The 20981-nt window shown below is 41.4% G+C and overlaps 1 protein-coding gene across 2 annotated transcripts in view; it reads right to left on the reverse strand.

The window, feature by feature from the left end:
• Positions 1-9689: 9689 nt before the first annotated feature.
• The window catches only part of TXK (TXK tyrosine kinase), a 65301-nt gene continuing 54009 nt past the window's right edge, over positions 9690-20981 (reverse strand). For both annotated transcript variants that reach the window (XM_040238160.1, XM_040238161.1), the window contains 5 exons: positions 19317-19533; positions 16718-16782; positions 15604-15722; positions 13277-13434; positions 9690-10346 (listed from right to left, as the gene is read on the reverse strand). In XM_040238160.1, the coding sequence (XP_040094094.1) occupies positions 10278-10346; positions 13277-13434; positions 15604-15722; positions 16718-16782; positions 19317-19533 (628 nt within the window). In that variant the 3' untranslated portion in view covers positions 9690-10277. The remainder of the gene's footprint in view (positions 10347-13276; positions 13435-15603; positions 15723-16717; positions 16783-19316; positions 19534-20981) is intronic.

Consider the following 20981-nt stretch of genomic DNA (forward strand, 5'->3'; position numbering starts at 1 on the left):
ACTGCATTACATTAAAATGTATATTCTCAAACCTTCTTTCTGGCCCCAGGGGAACTTGACCACATGCGTTTATCCACTTTATCAATATTGACCATATCACCATGACTTTATCAACTTTCCTTATTTTAATTTGAATTCATGTTTAAGAACAGCTCTCTCAGTTGTTTCTAAGGAAATGAATTGTCTAGGGTACAAAAGCCTCTTTCTTACCTGTGTCTGTTTTTTAAATGAACAGAAATAATTTGCAGTTCCCTAAATCACATTGCTACTTAGGGCCAGAATGAGGACCAAAACCCAAGCTCCCCAAACTCCCCACTCCACAGTATAGAGGGCCACTCCTTAGGCACATCTAAGAAGGCCTTGGTGGAACACATCTCCCCAGAGTCAGAATGAACGACAGCTGCCCACAGCAAGCCATGTTAGCGTAGACCAAACATTACAGTACCCTGGCTGCAGTGTACAGGAAGCCTCTAAGAGGTAAGCTTAGGTTACAAAGAGTCTTAAATTTTATCTACAACAATGAACAATACATGTTTCCCAACTGAGAATTTGTTTGCCAAAAAACAAGCAGAAAAAGCTTTTTGAGAGAGCTGACCACCTGAGACACCTTTTCCCACTTCAGTTACAAATCATGAAAAATCTTTCTTCTTGAAGGAAAACTGAGTCTCCGTTAATGCCTTTAATATAGGAGAAAACCTCTGAGTTCTAAAGCACTTTTGTGTTTCATATGGAGAACTCCCCCTGTGGCTGGGAATAGAGCTGGCAGGAATCAGTAGGCCAAGCTTCACTAACCTCAAGCTTGTCCAGTGGTCAGGAGACAAGGCCTCACACCAGTTTTCTGCACTGGGGTGCTTTTAAGACCATGCAGACCTGCCTCACACAGGCACATGTAGGCCCGAGCAACTACCTGACTGGGGCAGGGGGCGGGGCTGGAGGGAGAGGTGTGTGGTGCAGAAGGGATGACAGATGGAGGTAAAAGCCCTGAATACCATATTCCCAGAATTCCCTCCCACACCCTGCTTTCTGTGATCCAGCCAGAAATTCCTGACTGCCAGCATGAAACTCAATCTGTTCCCACAGCTTGTGACACTATTTAGAACAGCCAAGACATGGAAGCAACCTAAGTATCCATCAACAGAACATGTGGTATGTATACACAATGGAATAGTACTCAGCCATAAAAACCAGTGAAATAATGCCATTTACAGCAACATGGATGGATCTGCTTCCCTCATAGCTCGAAGATCCCCTGGGGGAGGGACAGACTACCCACTCCAGTATTCTTGGGCTTCCCTTGTGTGGCTCAGCTGGTTAAGAATCCACCCACGATGCAGGAGACCTCAGTTCGATCCCTGGATTGGGAAGATCCCCTGGAAAAGGGAAAGGGTACTCACTCCAGTATTCTGGCCTGGAGAATTTCATGGACTACAATCCGTAGGGTCACAAAGAGTCAGACACAACTGAGCAACTTTCACACTTTCAGAGATTATGATATTAAATAGGTCAGAGAAAGATAGACATCATATGATATCTCTTACTTGTGGCATCTTTTAAAAAAATGATACAAATGAACTTATTTACAAAACAGAAACAGACTCACTGACTTAGATAACGAATTTATGGTTACCAAAAGTGAAGTTGGGGAAGGTGCTGCTAAGTCGCTTCAGTCGTGTCTGACTCTGTGTGACCTCATAGACAGCAGCCCACCAGGCTCCCCCGTCCCTGGGATTCTCCAGGCAAGAACACTGGAGTGGGTTGCCATTTCCTTCTCCAATGCATGAAAGTGAAAAGTGAAAAGTGAAAGTGAAAGTGAAGTCGTGTCCGACTCCAAGCGACCCATGGACTACAGCCTACCAGGCTCTTCTGTCCATGGGATTTTCCAGACAAGAGTACTGGAGTGGGGTACCATTGAGGGAGGGATAAATTAGGAGATTGGGATTAAAACATATGCAAAATACTGTATATAAAATATATAATAACCAACAAGGACCTACTGTATTAGTGCATCAAATTCTGCTCAATGTTATGTGGCAGCCTGGATGGGAGGGGAGTTGGGGGGAGTATGAATACATGTATATGTATGGCTGGTTTTTTTTTTTTTTTTTTGCTATTTACCTGAAAATGTTACAATGTTGTTAATCATCTATAACCCAATACAAAATAAAAAGTTTTTTTTTAAAAAGAATACATATATAAAACTGAATCACTTTGCTGTACACCTGAAACTAATACAATATTGTATATCAACTATATTCCAATAATTTTTTAAAAGAAAACTAGGTACAATAAAAGTATTATTCTTAAAAAAGCTTGTGGATTGCATTGTGAATGCCTTCTATAGACTCACCAACCATGGAAACCAAATACAGGGCCTGACTATTTAGCATCTATGAATCAAGTCTCTAGATCTTCCCTGGAATGGATCTGGGTAAAGTATATGGCTCCTCCTTGAGTTAATTGTGCACAACAAACATTCAGAAAATAAACTCAAAAACATCCCAATGAAATTGTTTCATAGACCAAGAAGGGACAAACTAGCTCTCCAACTCAGAAAGTCTCCTTGTTTTTCAATTAGCTTTTGCCTTTGTTTTCACTATAAACATTTCATCATTTCACTAGAAGAGTTTAAATAAAGTTTATTTGAATAAAGGAGTTCACACTTCTCCCAACCCAGGTAATGGTAAGGCTAGGTTATAATGGACAAGCCTTGCAGGAAACAGAAATTTAATTATTATGGATAGAATGTGGTTTTATTTACCCTTGTTATCTTACTTGAACTTAATTCCTTCTGAGTAATCTTGCATGCACAGAAAAAAAGGGCAAGGCTTTGAGAGAATGGGATCACAGGATCGCAGGGTGTAAACTTAAGGAAGGCAGTGATTCAGTCTTTTTAACAAGTACTGAGACAGACTTTCTGCAAAGGTAGGCTGTTGGATTGAGTTCACCTGGGCAAGAAGGAGGGTCAACATTGGAGACGCCACAGTGTGGTTTCACTGTGAGAACCAAACTGGTTTAGGTCAGGTGGACTTAAGGAATTCAATGTAATTCAGGTTACAGGCAGCATTTCCACTTCTTATGGGAGGTGCCTGCTGATAGGAGATTACCCTGCTGCCCGAGGAAAAATAAAAGGCATGGAGGAACTGGTCAAACAAGATCAAGTGTTATATTATTTGTTTTGCTTCATGGTGTGGCATAGCTGGGGCTGGAAGAAGCAGGTCCCCGCCAGCGACATGGGCATGTGATCTTACCTTCACAACATTGGGATAATTTACAGTCCAGCCGAGTGAAGATTAAACCCTTCTGACAAACTCATCTGTGTGTCCAGTGTCTCTGAAAGACCATGACTTCAGAATCATCAATGAGACTTAAAAGGCTGAGCTCTAAAACCTGTAGCTGAACAGAAACGTCCAATCAGGTTCCCAGGCAGACAAGAAAACGAGGCTTAATTTCAGAGTCAGAAACTCACCTGACTTTCACTTCCCCCAATCAACCAGCAGATTCCACAAAACAACAAACCCCTTCCTAAAATACATGAATTTCCGGCTCTTTTCCTGAGATATCATGGAATTCTGTATGCAGAGTACCCCCCACCCCTCCTCCATGAGATATAAACAGTAACTCCTCAGGACTTATCCAGTGGTTAAGACTTTACCTTCCAATGCAGGGGATGTGAGTTCAATCCCTGGTCCAGGACCTAAGATCCCATGTGCCTTTTGCCCAAAAATCCCCAAATGCAAACAATATTGTAACAAATTCAATTAAGACTTTAAAAATGGTCCACATTAAAAAAAAAATCTTAAAAATAATTTTAAAATGAGTACATCCTTTGTAGGTTCTCAGCATCTTTAATATCTTCCCAAGAAACCTGGGAGCACTGCCATCCAGAGAGGAGAAACTGCAGACTCCCTGCCTCTGGATTTCTGGCTCTTTGTTAAAAAAAAAAAAAAAGTCATTGTATTCCTTTAGCCCTCCTTGGCTTTGATGTCCTGGCTGTGCTGGTGGCTAAAGGCAGGCTAACTAAAGCATCTGATGCCTTATTAAGGGCCCGCCCTGTTGAACAGCTGTTAGTCATCAGGCATCACTGAGATATCTTTCTCCTTTTGTTCCACCTTTTAAAAAATCTTCACAAGAAGTCTTGACCCAGAGAAAACATAAAGTATTTTATTTCACGCAATGATTTTTGACCCTGACTGCACATTACTTTCACCTGAGAAGGCTGTTTTACCTTCCCAAGCCCAGGCCCCACCCCAAACCAATCAAAGAGAACATGTGAGGGTGGGGGTACAGTTAAGCTATTTTGTTAGAAGTTCCCCCGGTGATTTTAATACGCAGCCAGGCTTGAGAACCACAGATCTAATCTAAGACCCCACCTATCCAAGTCACATCCCCATGGTAAAGCTGTTTTTTTTTTAAGTGCTAAAATATAGCATGTGTATTCTGTGGCTATGGTTGTTTTCAATTTCTTCACATCCCCATGGTAAAGCTGTTTTTTTTTTAAGTGCTAAAATATAGCATGTGTATTCTGTGGCTATGGTTGTTTTCAATTTCTTAGATTTCAATAATCTTTGAAGTGAGCTACATAATTGGGACCTAAGTAGAAGCATATAGTAAGATAGCTGCCAATAGAAGAATCAGTAGACACGTATCATTTAGGAATAGGCTTGGCTTCCGGTAATTAAATGACTAATATTGGCTTAAAGAAATAGGGATTCAATTGTTTCATAGAACAAGAAGCCTAGAAGTAGACAATGCAGAGCTGCCACAAAGGAGAGATTCATGCCCTTTGTATCTCTCTGCTCCATAGACAAGGCTGCCATTTAATAACAACAAACACCACCGAGCTGAATTTGAACTTCACACACACAATACCTCAAATAGTATAAGAATGTCCCTACAATCTTTGGAACACACTGTTATAAAGAGTTTAACTGATGACAATTTTCAAGCCCCATCACTGCCTTCTTCCCTTCTGCCCACGCCCAAGCAAGCTGATAGGAACGGCTGCTCTTTCATAGCAGCGGAAGTTCAAACTACACCAGCCCAGCCCCTTCCTCTCTGCCCCACCCTCCCTCACCACAAAACCCCAAGGGAACCGCTCCTCCCTGCGCTCTCAAGTCAACTTTTGGGTCTGCTGGGGAGCGTGTTCACGGGTGTCCACAGAAACCCTCACTCTGAGTCATAAACCTTTCACACTCTCAATGTGTGTATGAAAACAGCAGTGTCAACATCTGAACCAAGTCTGGGATAGGGGTTCATCCATCTCTGAGGGTGACCGCAACAGAAGAGACTACAACATACTAAACTGTTGGGAACCCCTTGGCGGTCCAGTGGTTGAATCCACGCTTTCAGTGTCCATCCCTGGTCTGGGAACTAAGGTCCCTGCAAGCCATGCATGACGTAGCCAAAAAAAGAAAAAAAAAGTCAGTTATCCCAAATTCAAATTTAACTGGTCCTTCTATGTTTAATCCGAGAATCCCATCCACGGTACCTATACCTACTATACCTCCAGGTCTCAAGGCTGTGCTCCAAGTAGGAAGAAGCAAAAGTTTTCCTTCTGGTGAGATTGGTTTGTTCCTTTGGGAAGGGAAGCTATCCTTGGGTGCTTCTGGCTGCATCTCTGTTATGTAGAACTTTCTCATGTAGGTAAGCTTGTCATGGGGCTTTAAGAATGTATCTGCCAATGCAGAAGATGTGGGTTCAGTCCCTGGGTTGGGAAGATCCCCTGGAGAAAGAAATGGCAACCCACTCCAGCATTCTTGCCTGGAGAATTCCATGGACAGAAGAGCCTGGTGGGCTACCAGGACTCATAAGAGCCTTATGAGTCCATGGAGTCATAAGAGAGTCAGACATGACTTAGCAACTAAACCAACAAGCTTGCCACAAGACAGCCTTAAAAATTGAATTTTTAAACCTTTCATAACAGGAATAATAAAGGGTTTTACCTGACTTTTGGAAGATAAAACCCCAACAACTACCAGGAAATATGTAATAGGCATAATAACTTTGAAACACGTCACTCACTCACAAGGTGATTTCCCTCTCTCTGAATCCAGTTAGTTTGTGAGGGTGGGAAGGCAAATACCCTCTGGGAAGAAGGATATGGTCTAAAGACCTGCACCATTGACATCAGCTGGGAGCTTTTTAGTAACTAAGACTCTGAGGCCCCACTTCAGACCTTTGAATCAGAACCTGCATTTTAACAAAGGCTGCAGGTGATTGTACATATATTAGCATTTGAGAGTAACTGACCTGGAAGAACAAGGGTTGTCACATTTGACTCCTATTGGAATAATCCAAAGAACTTAAAAAGTCCTGTGCTAGTGATTCTGATTTCATTGCTGCAGGATGTAGCCAGAGCATGAAATCTCCCCAGATGGTTCTAATAAGCAGTGAAGACTGAGAGCCACTGGGCTAACCACCATGGTTCTCAGCCCTGCATGAGAGTCACTTGGGGCACTTTGTTGTAAAACCAATGCCTGGGTCCCCTCAAAGCAGTTAAATAAGATATTTTTGAAGAGCTCTTGGATCATTCTAATGTGTGAGGACCAGGGCAAGAAAATAAAAATCTCATATTCTTTGGGAGAATGATGTTAGATGGGCTGAAGATACCACCGAGGAAGGGGAAGCCAGGTGGACACTGCCAAGGGCCATGAGGGGCTTTTGCTGTGATTCATATTTCAGACTCCTGGAGGGGGTTCCCTCACAAACAGTCCATGCCCAAGTCTGGCAAGCAGCCATAGTAAGATAAACTCTGCCGCACAACAAGGTCAGGCAGGGTGATAAGGGGGAGGGGTGGGAGTGCACAGTTGCACGGTTTCAACTTTCTGAGCTGTTCTACCCTGAGTGGTATGAACAAGACCGAGAAGTTCCCACACACACTCAAGATGGGACTCAGGAACTCAATGAACTGAGAGCAGAAGCACTGTCATGGTGCCCATTGTTCAGGAGCCAAGGTGACTGGCAGCCTCTGCTACAACACAGCCCAGGCCGAGGGGCAAACGGAACTCAGAGCAGAGCCTAAGAGGGGCCCACAGTGCCAGCAAGAGCTGGGATGAGGTTTCAGGAGCCAGAAAGAGCTTCTGTATCCTGAGCTAGTCAAGAGAGGCCAACCTATGGTCTGCAAAGGCCAGTAGGACAAGCAGCAACCAGGCTGATAAGCAGTGTTGCTGAGACCAGAGGTGCCAGGGGACACTGCTCCAATCCAGGCAGCCCTCCCATTCACGTCAGCACCTCAGTCACCTCGCCAAGGCTGATAGTCGTGGTCTCCATCAGCAGGGCTGGACTGATTACTGGCAGTCACCATCCATTCTGATTGGTGTCTGCCTGTGACAAATCAGTTGGTAAATATTTTGAATATCACCCCCTGGATAAAGTCACCCTCTCTCTTCTCTGCCCAGATGCTACCTTGGCAGAAACAGAAGGAAAGGCAAAATCTGAGAGACAACCCACTTCACCCACAGAGAATATTTTCATTTTTGCCCTGGACTAAAGTCACAAGATTAAGCTAAATTTTCCCAGCACTCTAAGCAGGTAGGGGAACCTGAGGAAAACAGGATAATTTCAGATAAAATAAAATAGATGCAGGCTGCTGGTACATCTGGTAGGAGTGTGAAGAAACTTCTATCCTTGTGTAGACACAAGCATAATCTACTTCCTCTATTAAATATTGATGTATCTATATGAATTTATATTTCTCTATAGATTTATTTGGGAATCTTTTTTCTGTTAATCTGATGTCAATCCCTAACAAAACATAATTTTCTCTATGTAAACAGGGAAAAGGAGATATAGAAAATTTATGGGTAAGTCAAATTGTTCTGGAAAAAGTAAGAATTCTACTAAAAAGAGCGATGAACACCTGAGATTATACACTAGAATCAGAAGGAAAAATGGCCCACTATTGTGTGGCAAAGCAATGGATTGTCCAAGAATCCCAAGAGGAGAGCTGCTTACCAGACTGGATCCCCACCTCTGGAAGATGAAGCCTCCGGATAATTCCACCACTTGTATTTCATTGGGTTATTCCATGAGTGTTTAGCTTAACTCCATGTTGGGCCCTACCTATTTAAGGACCTGGGGATATAGCAGTGAACAAAAGAGACAAAAACGCCTGACCTCACGCATGTTACAGTTTCAGGGATAATGAGACAGACAATAGACCAAATAAATAAGTAGAAATATATGATTTTCTGTATAGTGTTAAGAGCTATAGATAAAAAATTATATGGAAAAAGGAGACAGGGAATGTCCATGGTGGGGTTATCGTTTTAAATAGGATGATTCAAGAAAGCGTAACGGAGAGGGTGACTTTTGAGCAACAGTCTTGAGGAGATGAGGAGGCAAGCCATGTTGCTATCAAGGAGAAGCACTCCTGGCAAAAGGCAGGCAGATGCAAGAGCCCTGAGGTGAGGAGGTGCCTGGAATGTTCGAGGGACAGTGTGGGTTAACAGGGGAGGAGCAGGAGATGAGGTCAATGAGTGGATGCGCACAAGTGACAGAAGGAAACCACTCTGGTCCAAGCCGATTCTTCACCTGCATTTTCAGCTTTCCCAGACAGCTTATCATACAGGAAGTCACCAACCCACCACTACCAGCACTAAAAGAAGGCACCTATATTTCTTAAGATGCTCATTTACTGCTAAAGCTTTCTCTTTAGTTGTGAGAAAAATTACCCCAGACCACTTCAAAACATTAAAGTGCTGGAGAAAAACAAACCTGGCCAACTGGCACTTAATACTGACAAAGTCCCCCAGTTTATCAATCAGGCTTGAGCTAATCTGCTTTAAGGAAATAGGGATCATAGCTGAACAGCTCCAAGTTGTTACTAGTGAAGATGCTGGACCACTTGTTAAATGGCCAAGAAAGCAAGAGACTCACAGGGAAGAGAACGGTGGATGTTTTTTGATTATCCTTCCTGCATCTGTTACTCACTCCTCCGCTGCCCTCCCCAGAGCTCTCAGTTTCTATTTCCAAGTGCGAGTGTGCTCAGCTGTGTCCAGCTCTTTTTGTGACCCTATGGGTTGTAGCCTGCCAAGCTCCTCTGTCCAGGGGATTCTCCAGGCAAGAACACTGGACTGGGTTGCCAAGACCCCCCTCCAGGGGATCTTCCCGACCCAGAGATCAAACTCCTGTCTCTTATGTTTCCTGCACTGGCAGGCGGGGTCTTTACCACTAGGTGCCATCTAGAAAGCCCCTCCCATTGTTAAACCTTATGGTAATGACTCCCGCTTTCTGCAGCACCCTTTCCCCTATGCAGCTTCCCCTTTCTGAAGCACTGAGGATGACGAAGATCAATTTCCAATCATTCCTGCAAATGGTATGTGAAAAATTAAGGTTTAATGGTGATTACTGGTTATTTCATTTTGAATCTAAAACCCTAGACTTCAGAAATAATGGAACTTGATGTAACATTTGAATATCTTGCTTTTGCCACCTTTTGTTCTTATGGAAAAAGCAAGTTATCTTCTAGAAGGTGCCAGAGGTACTTTCTATGACAAAATGAGGCTTCCTCAATTATCCAATTTCACAGGTACCAAGGGTGAAATCTCAGAACTGAGATGCAGGTTCTGAATTGTCCTGGACAATGGATCTCACTAGAAACAGAAACTTCACCAGGTCCTGTTCAAAGGACTTTCTCCTGTAACAGTGTTCAATACTGGAGCACAGGAAACTGTGCTGAAATAATCAAATCTGTTCAAAAATAGTTTATTAAATAACATAAGGAAGATTATGAAGGACAGTTCCAGAATGACCACTCATGTGGCTTGTAAAGGTGCATTTTTCATAGAGATCTGTACAGCTCAAAAGCATGACATCCTGCAGGGGAGGCTCCTTTATTCCAGGATTTGGCAGAATTTATTTTCATCTTCTATGCATGCGCCACCAAAGTAAAAAAAAAAAAGTCACTCCTCTTCAGTAAAGCAGTGTCCTCAGTAAAGGATGAGATTTTCATGTAACCTTGGGGGCTCTCAGGGCGCTTCTCATGAAGAGCAGTCACTATAAAGACCACCATGGAGCATTTTTTCATTCTTCATGCATGAGACATAAAGAATATTACAGAAAAATCCAAGTTTAGAAGTCACTTTCAAACATATATGTAGAAAAGTTATTGTCAGAATACTCCCAAGCTTTAACAAATTGGAAAAGCCTGTGATCTTTGCACTGTTTCTCAGAGTTAGTGGCCCTAAAGGGTGATATTCACCATCAGTGACTTCACCCAGGGTTTCCTTTCATGACGGTCCTGCAGGATGATCCTCTGGGTTGGCAGTCCCTTGAGGTCACCAGGTTTCTGCAATCTCTGTAAGAACCTGTAGCAGCTCAGCAAACGTCGGGCGGCCTTTAGGTTTCTGGAAAAGGGAATTGGAGGCGGTCAACTTAGCTTAAGATTCACATAAAGACCAGCTTTGGAACTTGCTGGCAGGACCCAGATCCAGTCTGGTTCACCACGAACAGAAGAGACAGATATCTTGGCTGATAGACAGGGCATGAACAGTAGCTGAGCGAGGCAGGGGTGTGAAAATATAAAGGAAGAGATCGCTGCAAAAATAAAATGGCTAGAGCTGCAAACACTCACGTGGCTATTTAAATTAACTGGAATTAGATACATCTTAAAATACAGTTCTCAGTCACCCTAGCTACTTTTCAATTCTTTGATAGCCAGGTATCACCTGACCTATTGGACAATGCGGATAGCATATTTCCATCACCACAGAACGCTCCATAGATCTGCCCTAGAGATCTATTTGGATGACTTGATATGCATGGAATAAAGGAAGAGCTGGGAGAGAGGGGCCTCTAGAGTCCCAAGTCCCCAAGCTCAGCCCGTTATTCACTATACCTAACCCCCTGTAGAAAGATAGATTTTAGTCAGAAAGCAAAAGGCATATTTCCATGAGGGCCTTTTCAGGTCTTGAAGCACTGATTGTGCTGTCTTAAGGCTCAGTCAATAAATTCCCAGCCATGAAGATTAGAGCCTTTTTTCTATTTCACAGTGAGAGGTGGTTTGACTTTGACTCCACGAGGAAGCTCCATGGCATCTTTGAAATCCATGGGAAATAGAAACATTCATGGTAGTAGAGGTCCCTGGCAACAGGGTTAGTAGGGAGACACCACCCCTAGTGGCTTGTAAACAGATGACATCAATAAAAGTACAGAGTAGGAGACAACCTAAATGTGCATCAATGCAGGAATGGATAAAGAAGATGAAGTACATACATACAACGGAATACTACTCAGCCATAAAAAAGAGAAAGCAATACCATGTGCAGCAACACGGGTAGACCTAGAGATTACCATACTGAGTGAAGTCAGTCAGAAAGAGAAAGACAAATACCATATGATTTTACTTATACGTGGATAAACTATGAAACAAATGAACTTATCTACAAAAAAGAAACAGACTCACAGACATAGAGAACAGATTTTTGGTTGCCAAAGGTGAGAGGGAGTGGAGGAGGGATGGATTGGGAGTTTGGGATTAGCAGGTGCAAACTATTATATATAGAATGGATAAACAACAAGGTCCTACTGTATACACAGGGAACTATATTCAATGTCCTGTGATAAACCATAACAGAGAAGAATAAGAAGAATGTATATATATATATGTATAACTGAATCACTTTGCTGTACAACAGCTATTAATATACAACACTGTAAGCCAACTATAATAAACTACATTTTTTAAATAGAGTAAATAAAATATAACAATTAAAGGACAGAATAGGAGAATATGTGAGCACATGTGAGAGTCTTCCTTGAGACTTCAAGAATAAATAGAGGAGCTTGTTGCTGGTGCTGAGGTTGTGCCAGTAGCGGAGCCAATGAAACAAGTATGCTGCTGCTGCTAAGTCGCTTCAGTCATGTCCGATGACTCTGTGCGACCCCATAGACGGCAGCCCACCAGGCTCCGCCATCCCTGGGATTCTCCAGGCAAGAACACTGGAGTGGGTTGCCATTTCCTTCTCCAATGCATGAAAGTGAAAAGTGAAAGTGAAGTCACTCAGTCGTGTCCGACTCCTTGCGACCCCATGGACTGCAGCCTACCAGGCTCCTCTGTCCATGGGATTTTCCAGGCAAGAGTACTGGGGTGGGTTGCCATTGCCTTCTCCAGAAACAAGTATAACCATGCTAATATAATCATGTTTGAGTCTAGAGATGCTTAAGCACCTTGTTTACTTGGTCCTCAGCATCTTATTTACTCCTTTCTCTGTCTCCTCTCCACAGATATGTAAAATCTCAATAAGTATTATATTGTATATGCATGTACAAGTATATTGCTTTAGACATGTACATTCCTGAGCTATTTACATTATTATTGCAAAGATGCTCTTCAGACATCTGTTTGCTACTAACAGCTTACTTAATATTTTTTTTATGTCTTTCAAGAGCACTTGCAGAGCAGTTAATCATATGTAAAGTATTTTCATACACTGGGGATCTTTATAAAATTAATACTTCTCTGGAATGGAAACAACCATGTTACTTTTGAAATACTGAATTTTTTTAGTGTTTGTGAATTGGAAGTCGAGTGATTTCTTTTTTGGCCAGGAGGAAATCCTCATCCAGCTGTAGCTATTCTGGGCTGAAACTGTCAACTGAAAAGAGAGAAGAGCTGTCAAAGTCACAGAGGAGTCTGATGATGGGGAGGGGTGTGTTGAGTTGTCCCCAGAAAAGACAGAGGTGGGATGTAAACTCTTCTGGTCTTATTTTTAACGTTGGCATTTCAAGTAAAACAGAAACTGGCCTCCTGTGAGAGAGTTTTCTAAGTACAAGTTCCTGGCACACTTCCTGCCTTCATTCCTATTCTTGTTTAATCTATCAGGAGTCTCAAATGCCACAGGAGAGATGAAACCCATTACTCTTAGCCTTGGAAAAGCAAGACGAATTATAGTAGAGTGAAGTTAATAAAAACACCATCCTTCTCTTTCAATGTGAAAATTGAACAAGTCTGATTCTACCCTTAGTTTCCACCCAGAAGTTCTTAAAAGGAGTAAAACCTCTCATCACGGAGGCTTTAATAACATCGAGAGTTTCTGTAGGAAACAATTTTGGAAAGATAAAACTTAGAAAAGGTACTGAATTCCTCAGCTGAAAGGCCATTGTTAAAATGCGTTAATGATTTTTGTTGTGGAAGTACTTCTGGCTCTCAGGGATCATTACCAAGAAATAGAAACCATTTCCTGCCATGACAGAGTCCTGGCGTAACATGGGTGATAATCAATCTGCTCTCAGATGCAGGAACTGCCAATCTTTGTAGGAAAGTAAGGGCACTCACCTCATGCCAGCAGCTATACATGACTTCATATATGGACATTGGTGCCAGGTGAGGTCGGTACAGCCTGAAGCCTTTAGAAATAGATTCCACGACTTGCAAATTTGACCTATTCTCAAAAGGCATTTTTCCTTCTGAGAAAACTTCCCACATCAAAACTCCTGAAAATAAAACACATAAAAATAAGAGGTTAGAGAGAGATGGTTACTTGGAACTGAATGAGCTGTTTCCAATTACAAGGCATTATTTCCATCCTGCAGCCATGGAGTTACAATCATCCAGAATGACTGCAGTTCTATCCAGGAAGCAGATCCTGTGCATCTTAGGTTTTGAACTGAATATATTCCAAGGGAAAACAATTCCTTCCTCTTCTGTTGGTCCTGACTGCCTCCTTATTGGAAGAAAAGGCTGGCAGCATCTTTAATTCAAAGTACCATTCATGTCTCCACACCCTGACATCAATGAAACTTTCTACCATTCCATAGCAAATGACAATATTGTGTAATTCCCTGCTGCCTGCTAAGGCCAGGAAAACTCCTGACCAGGAGGCATGCATTTCCCTCTTTCCACTGAAAGATTGCTGAGTAGAGTCCTGGAAAATCTGGCAGGGGTTCTGTTTATATAAGCAGGTGTTCAAAACTCATGGATGATTGATGAAGCTCCTTCAAGTCTCTCAATTTCAGTTCATTTAATTATTCACTTATTCTACAAATATGTATTATGTATTGATCAGACTCCACCCTTATGTTCAGTTCAGTTCAGTCACTCAGTCGTGTCCGACTCTTTGCGACCCCATCAATCGCAGCACGCCAGGCTTCCCTGTCCATCACCATCTCCCAGAGTTCACTCAGACTCACGTCCATCGAGTCTGTGATGCCATCCAGCCATCTCATCCTCTGTCGTCCCCTTCTCCTCCTGCCACCAATCCCTCCCAGCATCAGAGTCTTTTCCAATGAGTCAACTCTTCGCATGAGGTGGCCAAAGGACTGGAGTTTCAGCTTTAGCATCATTCCTTCCAAAGAAATCCCAGGGCTGATCTCCTTCAGAATGGACTGGTTGGATCTCCTTGCAGTCCAAGGGACTCTCAAGAGTCTTCTCCAACACCACAGTTCAAACGCATCAATTCTTCGGCGCTCAGCCTTCTTTACAGTCCAACTTTCACACCCATACATGACCACTGGAAAAACCATAGCCTTGACTAGACGGACCTCAGTCGGCAAAGTAATGTCTCTGCTTTTGAATATACTATCTAGGTTGGTCATAACTTTTCTTCCAAGGAGTAAGCGTCTTTTAATTTCATGGCTGCAGTCACCATCTGCAGTGATTTTGGAGCCCCAAAAAATAAAGTCTGACACTGTTTCCACTGTTTCCCCATCTATTTCCCATGAAGTGATGGGACCAGATGCCATGATCTTCGTTTTCTGAATGTTGAGCTTTATGTTAGAGCCACAGAATTAAGATTGAAACCTGTCCAAGTTCTTAAGAATTTAAGACGCTCACTGTCCAGTGAGGAAGAAAGACAGATGGTCAAGTAAAACTCAAGGGTTTCTAATTGTTCTACAACCACCATTGATGAAATCCTTATGTTGCTATCATTGGTCTCACAACTCAACTGCTCTCCAGCAGAGCTTAAAATGTCACCAGCCAAGACTATCACATGTCAGTGGAGAGCTAATGAGATCAATACAAGCTAAATCTTATTGTGGGCAATAACATTCACACCCTTTGAGGGTACAGATGTCTCAAAACCTAAGAAGACACCCAGGAAGCCCAGGTGAAAGAGAATAGATAGATCACTTATTGCCATTTTCTGCAAGTCAACTCAAAGAACAAATTCCATCAGACATGGATCCACAGTATCTCTTTTTCACTGAAGAACATTACCCAATATAAATAGCTATCGATAGACCCCAAGGAAGCCTATGTCTAATTTCACAAAATATGGGAATAATAATGTAAACGAGATGGCATCACTGATAGTCAAGCAATGAAGGTTATTAATTACACTCAAGATTAAATGACACTGTAAGATCAGTTTTCCTTGAAAGTCTTTGTGGTGTGGGAAGGTTGGCTGAATTTGTTTTCTAAATCAGTAGACCCTGTAACGGTTTTACAGCAAGTGCTCAGTTGGAAAGGAAAAGACCCCAAAGGCAAGTTTATATAAGAAGCTTGCCAGTTGCCAAAGACAATCTGATGTGTTAGAACACCTGAGACAGAAACCACAGTTATAAGAAGACTTTTAGCTAGATAATATCAAGAAATCAAAGTTAAAAGAGCAATCTCTATTTTATTCAATAAAGCTCCAACAAATGAACATCAAATTCACTCACCGAATGACCAGACGTCAGATTTGCTGCTATATCTGTTGAAATGAAAAACTTCAGGAGGGGACCACTTGACTGGGAACTTGGCTCCAGAAGAACTGACATATTCATCATCCAAAACGTACCTACAGCCATCAGAGTTCAGAGCACATTGTGTTAATCACCCCTAAGTTCTGTGTACTTCTAATCCTTTTGGTTAACTCTGATTTCTAAAATGCAAAGTCTTTTACCACAGAAAGGCTCAGGATACCTTCTCTTCTTGCTATCAAGGTGGGAAAGTAACCCTGAAACAGTTTCCTCCTTAAACCAAACCTCCATTGTGTTTATTATATTTGAATCTCAGAAAACCATAGCAATTCTTCAGTTTAAAACAGGCCTGTGGTTTAATAATGCCAGGCATGAAGGAATCTTGCAGACAGAAATTCAGGATGAGTCAGCAACCACCTGTGTCAAGAGTCAGACAAGGACAAAACAGGAAGATGGTGGCTGCAGGGAAGCCAGTTTCAGTGGGCAGCAACAGGGACCAGTCAGGCCATCTCTAGTATGTGGCCCCATGAGACAGAAGGAGTTTGGATTTTGACCCTGAAGAGAGCCAGGGAGAAACCCTGAAATCACTAGGATTAAATTTCTAGCAACCTGAAGGAAAGCAGACTCAAAATATAAATTGCATTGAGTTGTTGAAAATAAGGTTTTGCAACCTTATTTTCACACCCTTGCTGACTGTCAGCTACTACAATTGATAAGAGAAATGCAGGAAAAGGACAGCAAAATCAAAGCTGAGCAAACAAATTTTTTGTTCTATTTCAGAAATATATAAGGAAAACTTTTCTCTTAACCTTCTCCATATGATACGTAGACTATGAAGTTCTTTTTATTTTTAAGGGATGACATACTTTTATTAATAATGTCCTGACAGATCAGAAGACTAGCCCACAGTCTCCGTTTCCCTTATAGCTAAATTGGTACATGTCCTAAAGCTCAAAGTGGGTCAGCAGGACGTCCAACCACACCAACACTTCCTTCAGGGAAGAAAGAGCAAAGCCAATAACACCTTCAGTCTGTCTGTAGAATGTAAGATTCCCTACTATGAGGAAACAAAGAAAGAAAGTGCATCGTGTACCTTGTCATTCCAAAGTCCGAAATTTTTACTATACATGTAGAACTGACCAAACAGTTCCTTGCTGCCTATAGAAAGAAGAAAAGAATCCAGGTTTGAATACAAAGTTTTTTCTTTCCAGAGTTTGTACTCTTTTCCTTATTTGGTTTGTGGCTCAGCACTACCTCTGAGTGAACAACCATGTTGCTTCATGGTGATAACTGTTGAAGCTACAGAGGATTTAATGTATCTGCCCTTGTGAGATGGATTTTAGTGATTTTTTTTTAAGAAATGATAAAAAAAGAAAATTTTTAACTAACTTTTTTCCTTTTTAAAATGTGTAATCTTTCTCAAGAAGTATCCTTGACAAGTATCAGGATAAACTCAACCTAAGAGGTAAAAAACTATGAATCTTAATAGAAAAAACAGTGTGTATTTAAAACTTTACCTTTATAAATAAAAAGAGGAAAGTCCAATCTGCATGAAAAATAAAAGATCATTATATATCTTTGGGATAATCATTATATAAAATTACTTACAGAAATTAAGAAATTGTATTTAAAATTTATATTTCATTGAATGTAACATCATGGGGTCACAAAGAGTCGGACACAACTGAGCGACTGAACTGAACAGTTTACAATTTATATTTTCTTATTTATTAAACCACAGTGAACTAAATATAGTAGTATATAATGCAGAAACTATTTGATGCCAAGACAATCTATTTTCAGTCAGCTTAATCAGGAAAACCATTGACTTGATTTTTTAGCCTCATGTAGGTCAAAGGTTTGACAGAATTTTTCTCTTTTGAGCTAATTTGTGGTTCAGTTAGTTCAAAAACAAAAGAAAAAACTTGAAATGGAGAGCCAGCAGGGGCCAGTCTGGAAGATGTTGACAAGTGCCAGCAATGATCTCAAAGTCAAACCACAAGGCAAGCCCTCAACAGAGAACACACACATTGTTAGCTAATAGATCTTAGTGGCATATAGGTGGAGAAAACGGGACACAAAAGACAGTGATCAAGGAAGGAACCAAGACTAGGCAGGTCTGCAAGAAGACAGCTGGAGCAAATGGAATTACCTTAACTGTCACCTGACTGAATTTTGAATTCTAATCTTCATGGGGAGGACAAACCAGAGACTAGGAAGGTGAGTTAGGTGGAACTGATACCATATCCATCCAATAAAATGTGTGCTCAATGGCAACTCAGGCCAGACACTGGGGAATGCATCATGAGGCGTGTAAAACAATGGTGGAGCTTTTCTACGTGCCAGGCACTGCTTTAAGTGCTTACACATATTAATTCACGTAATCCTCCCAGTAAGCCCATAGGAAGGAGGTGCTATAATTAACACCACTTGACTAGTTAACTAACTTACTTAAAGTCACATGTCTAGTAAGAAACAAAGGTGAGATTTCAACTAGCTGAGGCAGGGTATGCCATCTTGACTGCATAACAAACTTATCAGGGAAATTTTCCAAAAGACTTGGTCACTAGATTTTACCCCCAAAGATTCTGATTTCGTTGGTTGGTGGTATGGGCTCGGTACTGTGATGGTTTAAAGCCCCCAGATGATTCTAATGCCCAGCTAAGTTTGAGAGCCATTGCTCAGCAACTTGCACTCTCATGACAATGAACTGCAGCTCAGAAGTCTACACCTTGATGTCAAGGAGTCTGGAGTCTAATATTTGTGTAAACAATGTAAACAATTATTAAAGGAGGTAGTAAATAATAAATGTCAATGGGAGCTCTAAATCATGTGTAGGACAAGCAATGGTGTGCTGGGGCTAATGAAATTATGACCCCTTTCTTGCCCCAAAATAGTCCAGCCTGAATGACAGATATTATGGTCATCCTAGTCATGGCTGATGGAAGTTCAGGATTACCTGTAAGTGTCAGTAACAGGGACTTCTCATAAATTCTCAAATTTTCATTGGATTTAATTTGGAAACTTAGAAACGAGACATGAAAGGACATAGAAGGAATAGTACGAATATCATGAATAAATACGGAGCAGATCGAAAATGTTTTTCAAGGGGAGGTAGCAAGGCAGGGAAGCAGAGCTATTTGCTTCTGAGGTAAAACAAGCTTTGATCTTTTTTGTTTGGAGGGTTGTTCTGAGTGATACAGAACAGAATGGTTTAACATTTCGAGTCCCTCTCAATAATGCCAGTAGTGCTTTTATGCTGCTGTAAGAACCAAACCATCTCCACTCGGAGGGAGTTTCACCCCCTGTGTGAGACCCACTGGGGCTGGTGCTTCAGCATGGTCCTCCAGCACCTGGCAGAGAGCTTGTCATATATAGGCACTTAATATGTATTTGATTATTGGCTGAAAGAAAGAAAGATGGCAGTAAGAGAAGGAAAAAGAAAGGGGGAGAGAGGAAGGGAACGTAGTTTAGTTGATTTGTTGGTGAATAACTAGTTCAAGGCATATGTAGGGTAACATCTTACTTGGTTACAGCATCAGTAGGCAATAGAACATAAATCTACATTTCTCAACAAATTACACAAATAGAAAAATGTTTTAAAATTAAGCCAGAGGATGCATTATTCAAAGTATTTGAAAGTCCTAACTTATCATGTCCCTCACAAAATAGCAAATTTGCTCTGTACTTACTAAATCCCTATGGATAAAGCAGTTTCTCTCCAGATATTCCATTCCTTCGCAGATGTCTTGGCACACACTCAGTAGCATCTCCTTGCTAAGCTTTCCTTTTCTCTCTCTCAGATAGTTAAGCAGGCAGCCATTTTCCATAAACTCTGTCACAATATAAAGGGGCTTCTGCTGTATACACACTCCATAAAGCTGAACCAGCTTCGAATGAGATAACTTCCTGTTGAAGAAAGCATAGACCCATGAGCAAAATCACTTTTGTGTTTTCAAGTGTTTGAACTCAACGGGTGATACTTACCATTTCCATATAATGTTCATCATCAAGCTATGACTGAAACTAACCAACCACAGAGCAAGTAGGACAGTTTCCTTTCCATTTTATGTGCTAAGAGAGTGGGGTCAAGAGGTTATGCGGTACTACTTCCTAAGTTGTGGTACATACAGGATAGTCCATATTCTATTTTTCTTTTTTCCATTTTGTAAGCCTTTTGTTTCCTCTTTACTGCTACTCCTTGCCCAGTTCCTGGTCCTCGAGTTTCAACCTCCCCAATCACAGCTGTCTAGACAAAAAATTCGGGACAGACAGAGGGAAGAAAGAGCAATTGATGTGAATTTTTAATAGAAAATTAAATTATAACTAATAAATGCATTTAAAGGAAATTTTTAGATTAAGTTGAAGACTGAAAAACATTTACTGACATGAAACTCTTCTATGTATTTAGTAACCACACACATACACACAGACACACCCATATCATAATTTTATGTCTCTTAAAAGGGTGATGGCTGTGACACCTCATAGAAAGGAGCTTTGAACTGTTGGATAACTTAAAATTTCACTTTAGAGAATTAAAACATTTGTGCTCAGCTGCTTGAACTTTTCTTTCCTCTCTTTTTCTCTTTTCACATACACATACACAGTGTCCTTGAATATCACCTACTAAAATACACTAAAATAAAGTTTTTAAGAAATGATACAAATGAGGGCTTCCCTGGTGGCTCAGTGGTAAAGAATCCACCTGCCAATGCAAGAGATGCAGGTTTGATCCCTGATCTGGGAAGATGCCACATGCCATGGAGCAACTAAGCCTGTGCGCTACAGCTATTGCGCCTTTGTTCTAGAGCCTGGGAGCCACAACTTCTGAAGCCTGCATACCCTAGAGCCTGTGCTCCGCACGGGAGATGCCCCTGCAGTGAAAATCACTCGCACTGCAGCTAGAGAGCAGCCCCGGCTCACCGTTACTGGAGAAAAGCCCGAGCGGCAACAATGGCCCAGCACAGCCAAAAATAAAATACACTTTAAAAAATTTTGTTTAAAGAAATGAAATGATACAAATGAACTTGTTTACAAAACAAAAACAGATTCACAGACTTAGAGAATGAACTTATGGTTACCAGCTGGGAAAGATGGGGAGAAGGGATAGTTAGGGAGTTTGGATCCACAGGTACACACTGCTATGTCTAAAATGGATAACCAACAAGGACCTACTGTATAGCACTGATGACTCTCCTCAATGTTATGTGGCAACCTGGATTGGAGCGGAGTTTGAGGGAGAATGGATATATGTAAATATATGACTAAGTCCCTTTGCTGGTCACCTGAAACTATCATAACATTATTAATCGGCTATGGTCTAATATAAAATAAAAAGTTTAAAAAAGAGAAAA

The sequence above is a fragment of the Oryx dammah genome, unplaced genomic scaffold (genome assembly GCF_014754425.2).
Source record: "Oryx dammah isolate SB20612 unplaced genomic scaffold, SCBI_Odam_1.1 HiC_scaffold_3, whole genome shotgun sequence".
Classification (NCBI taxonomy): domain Eukaryota; kingdom Metazoa; phylum Chordata; class Mammalia; order Artiodactyla; family Bovidae; genus Oryx; species Oryx dammah.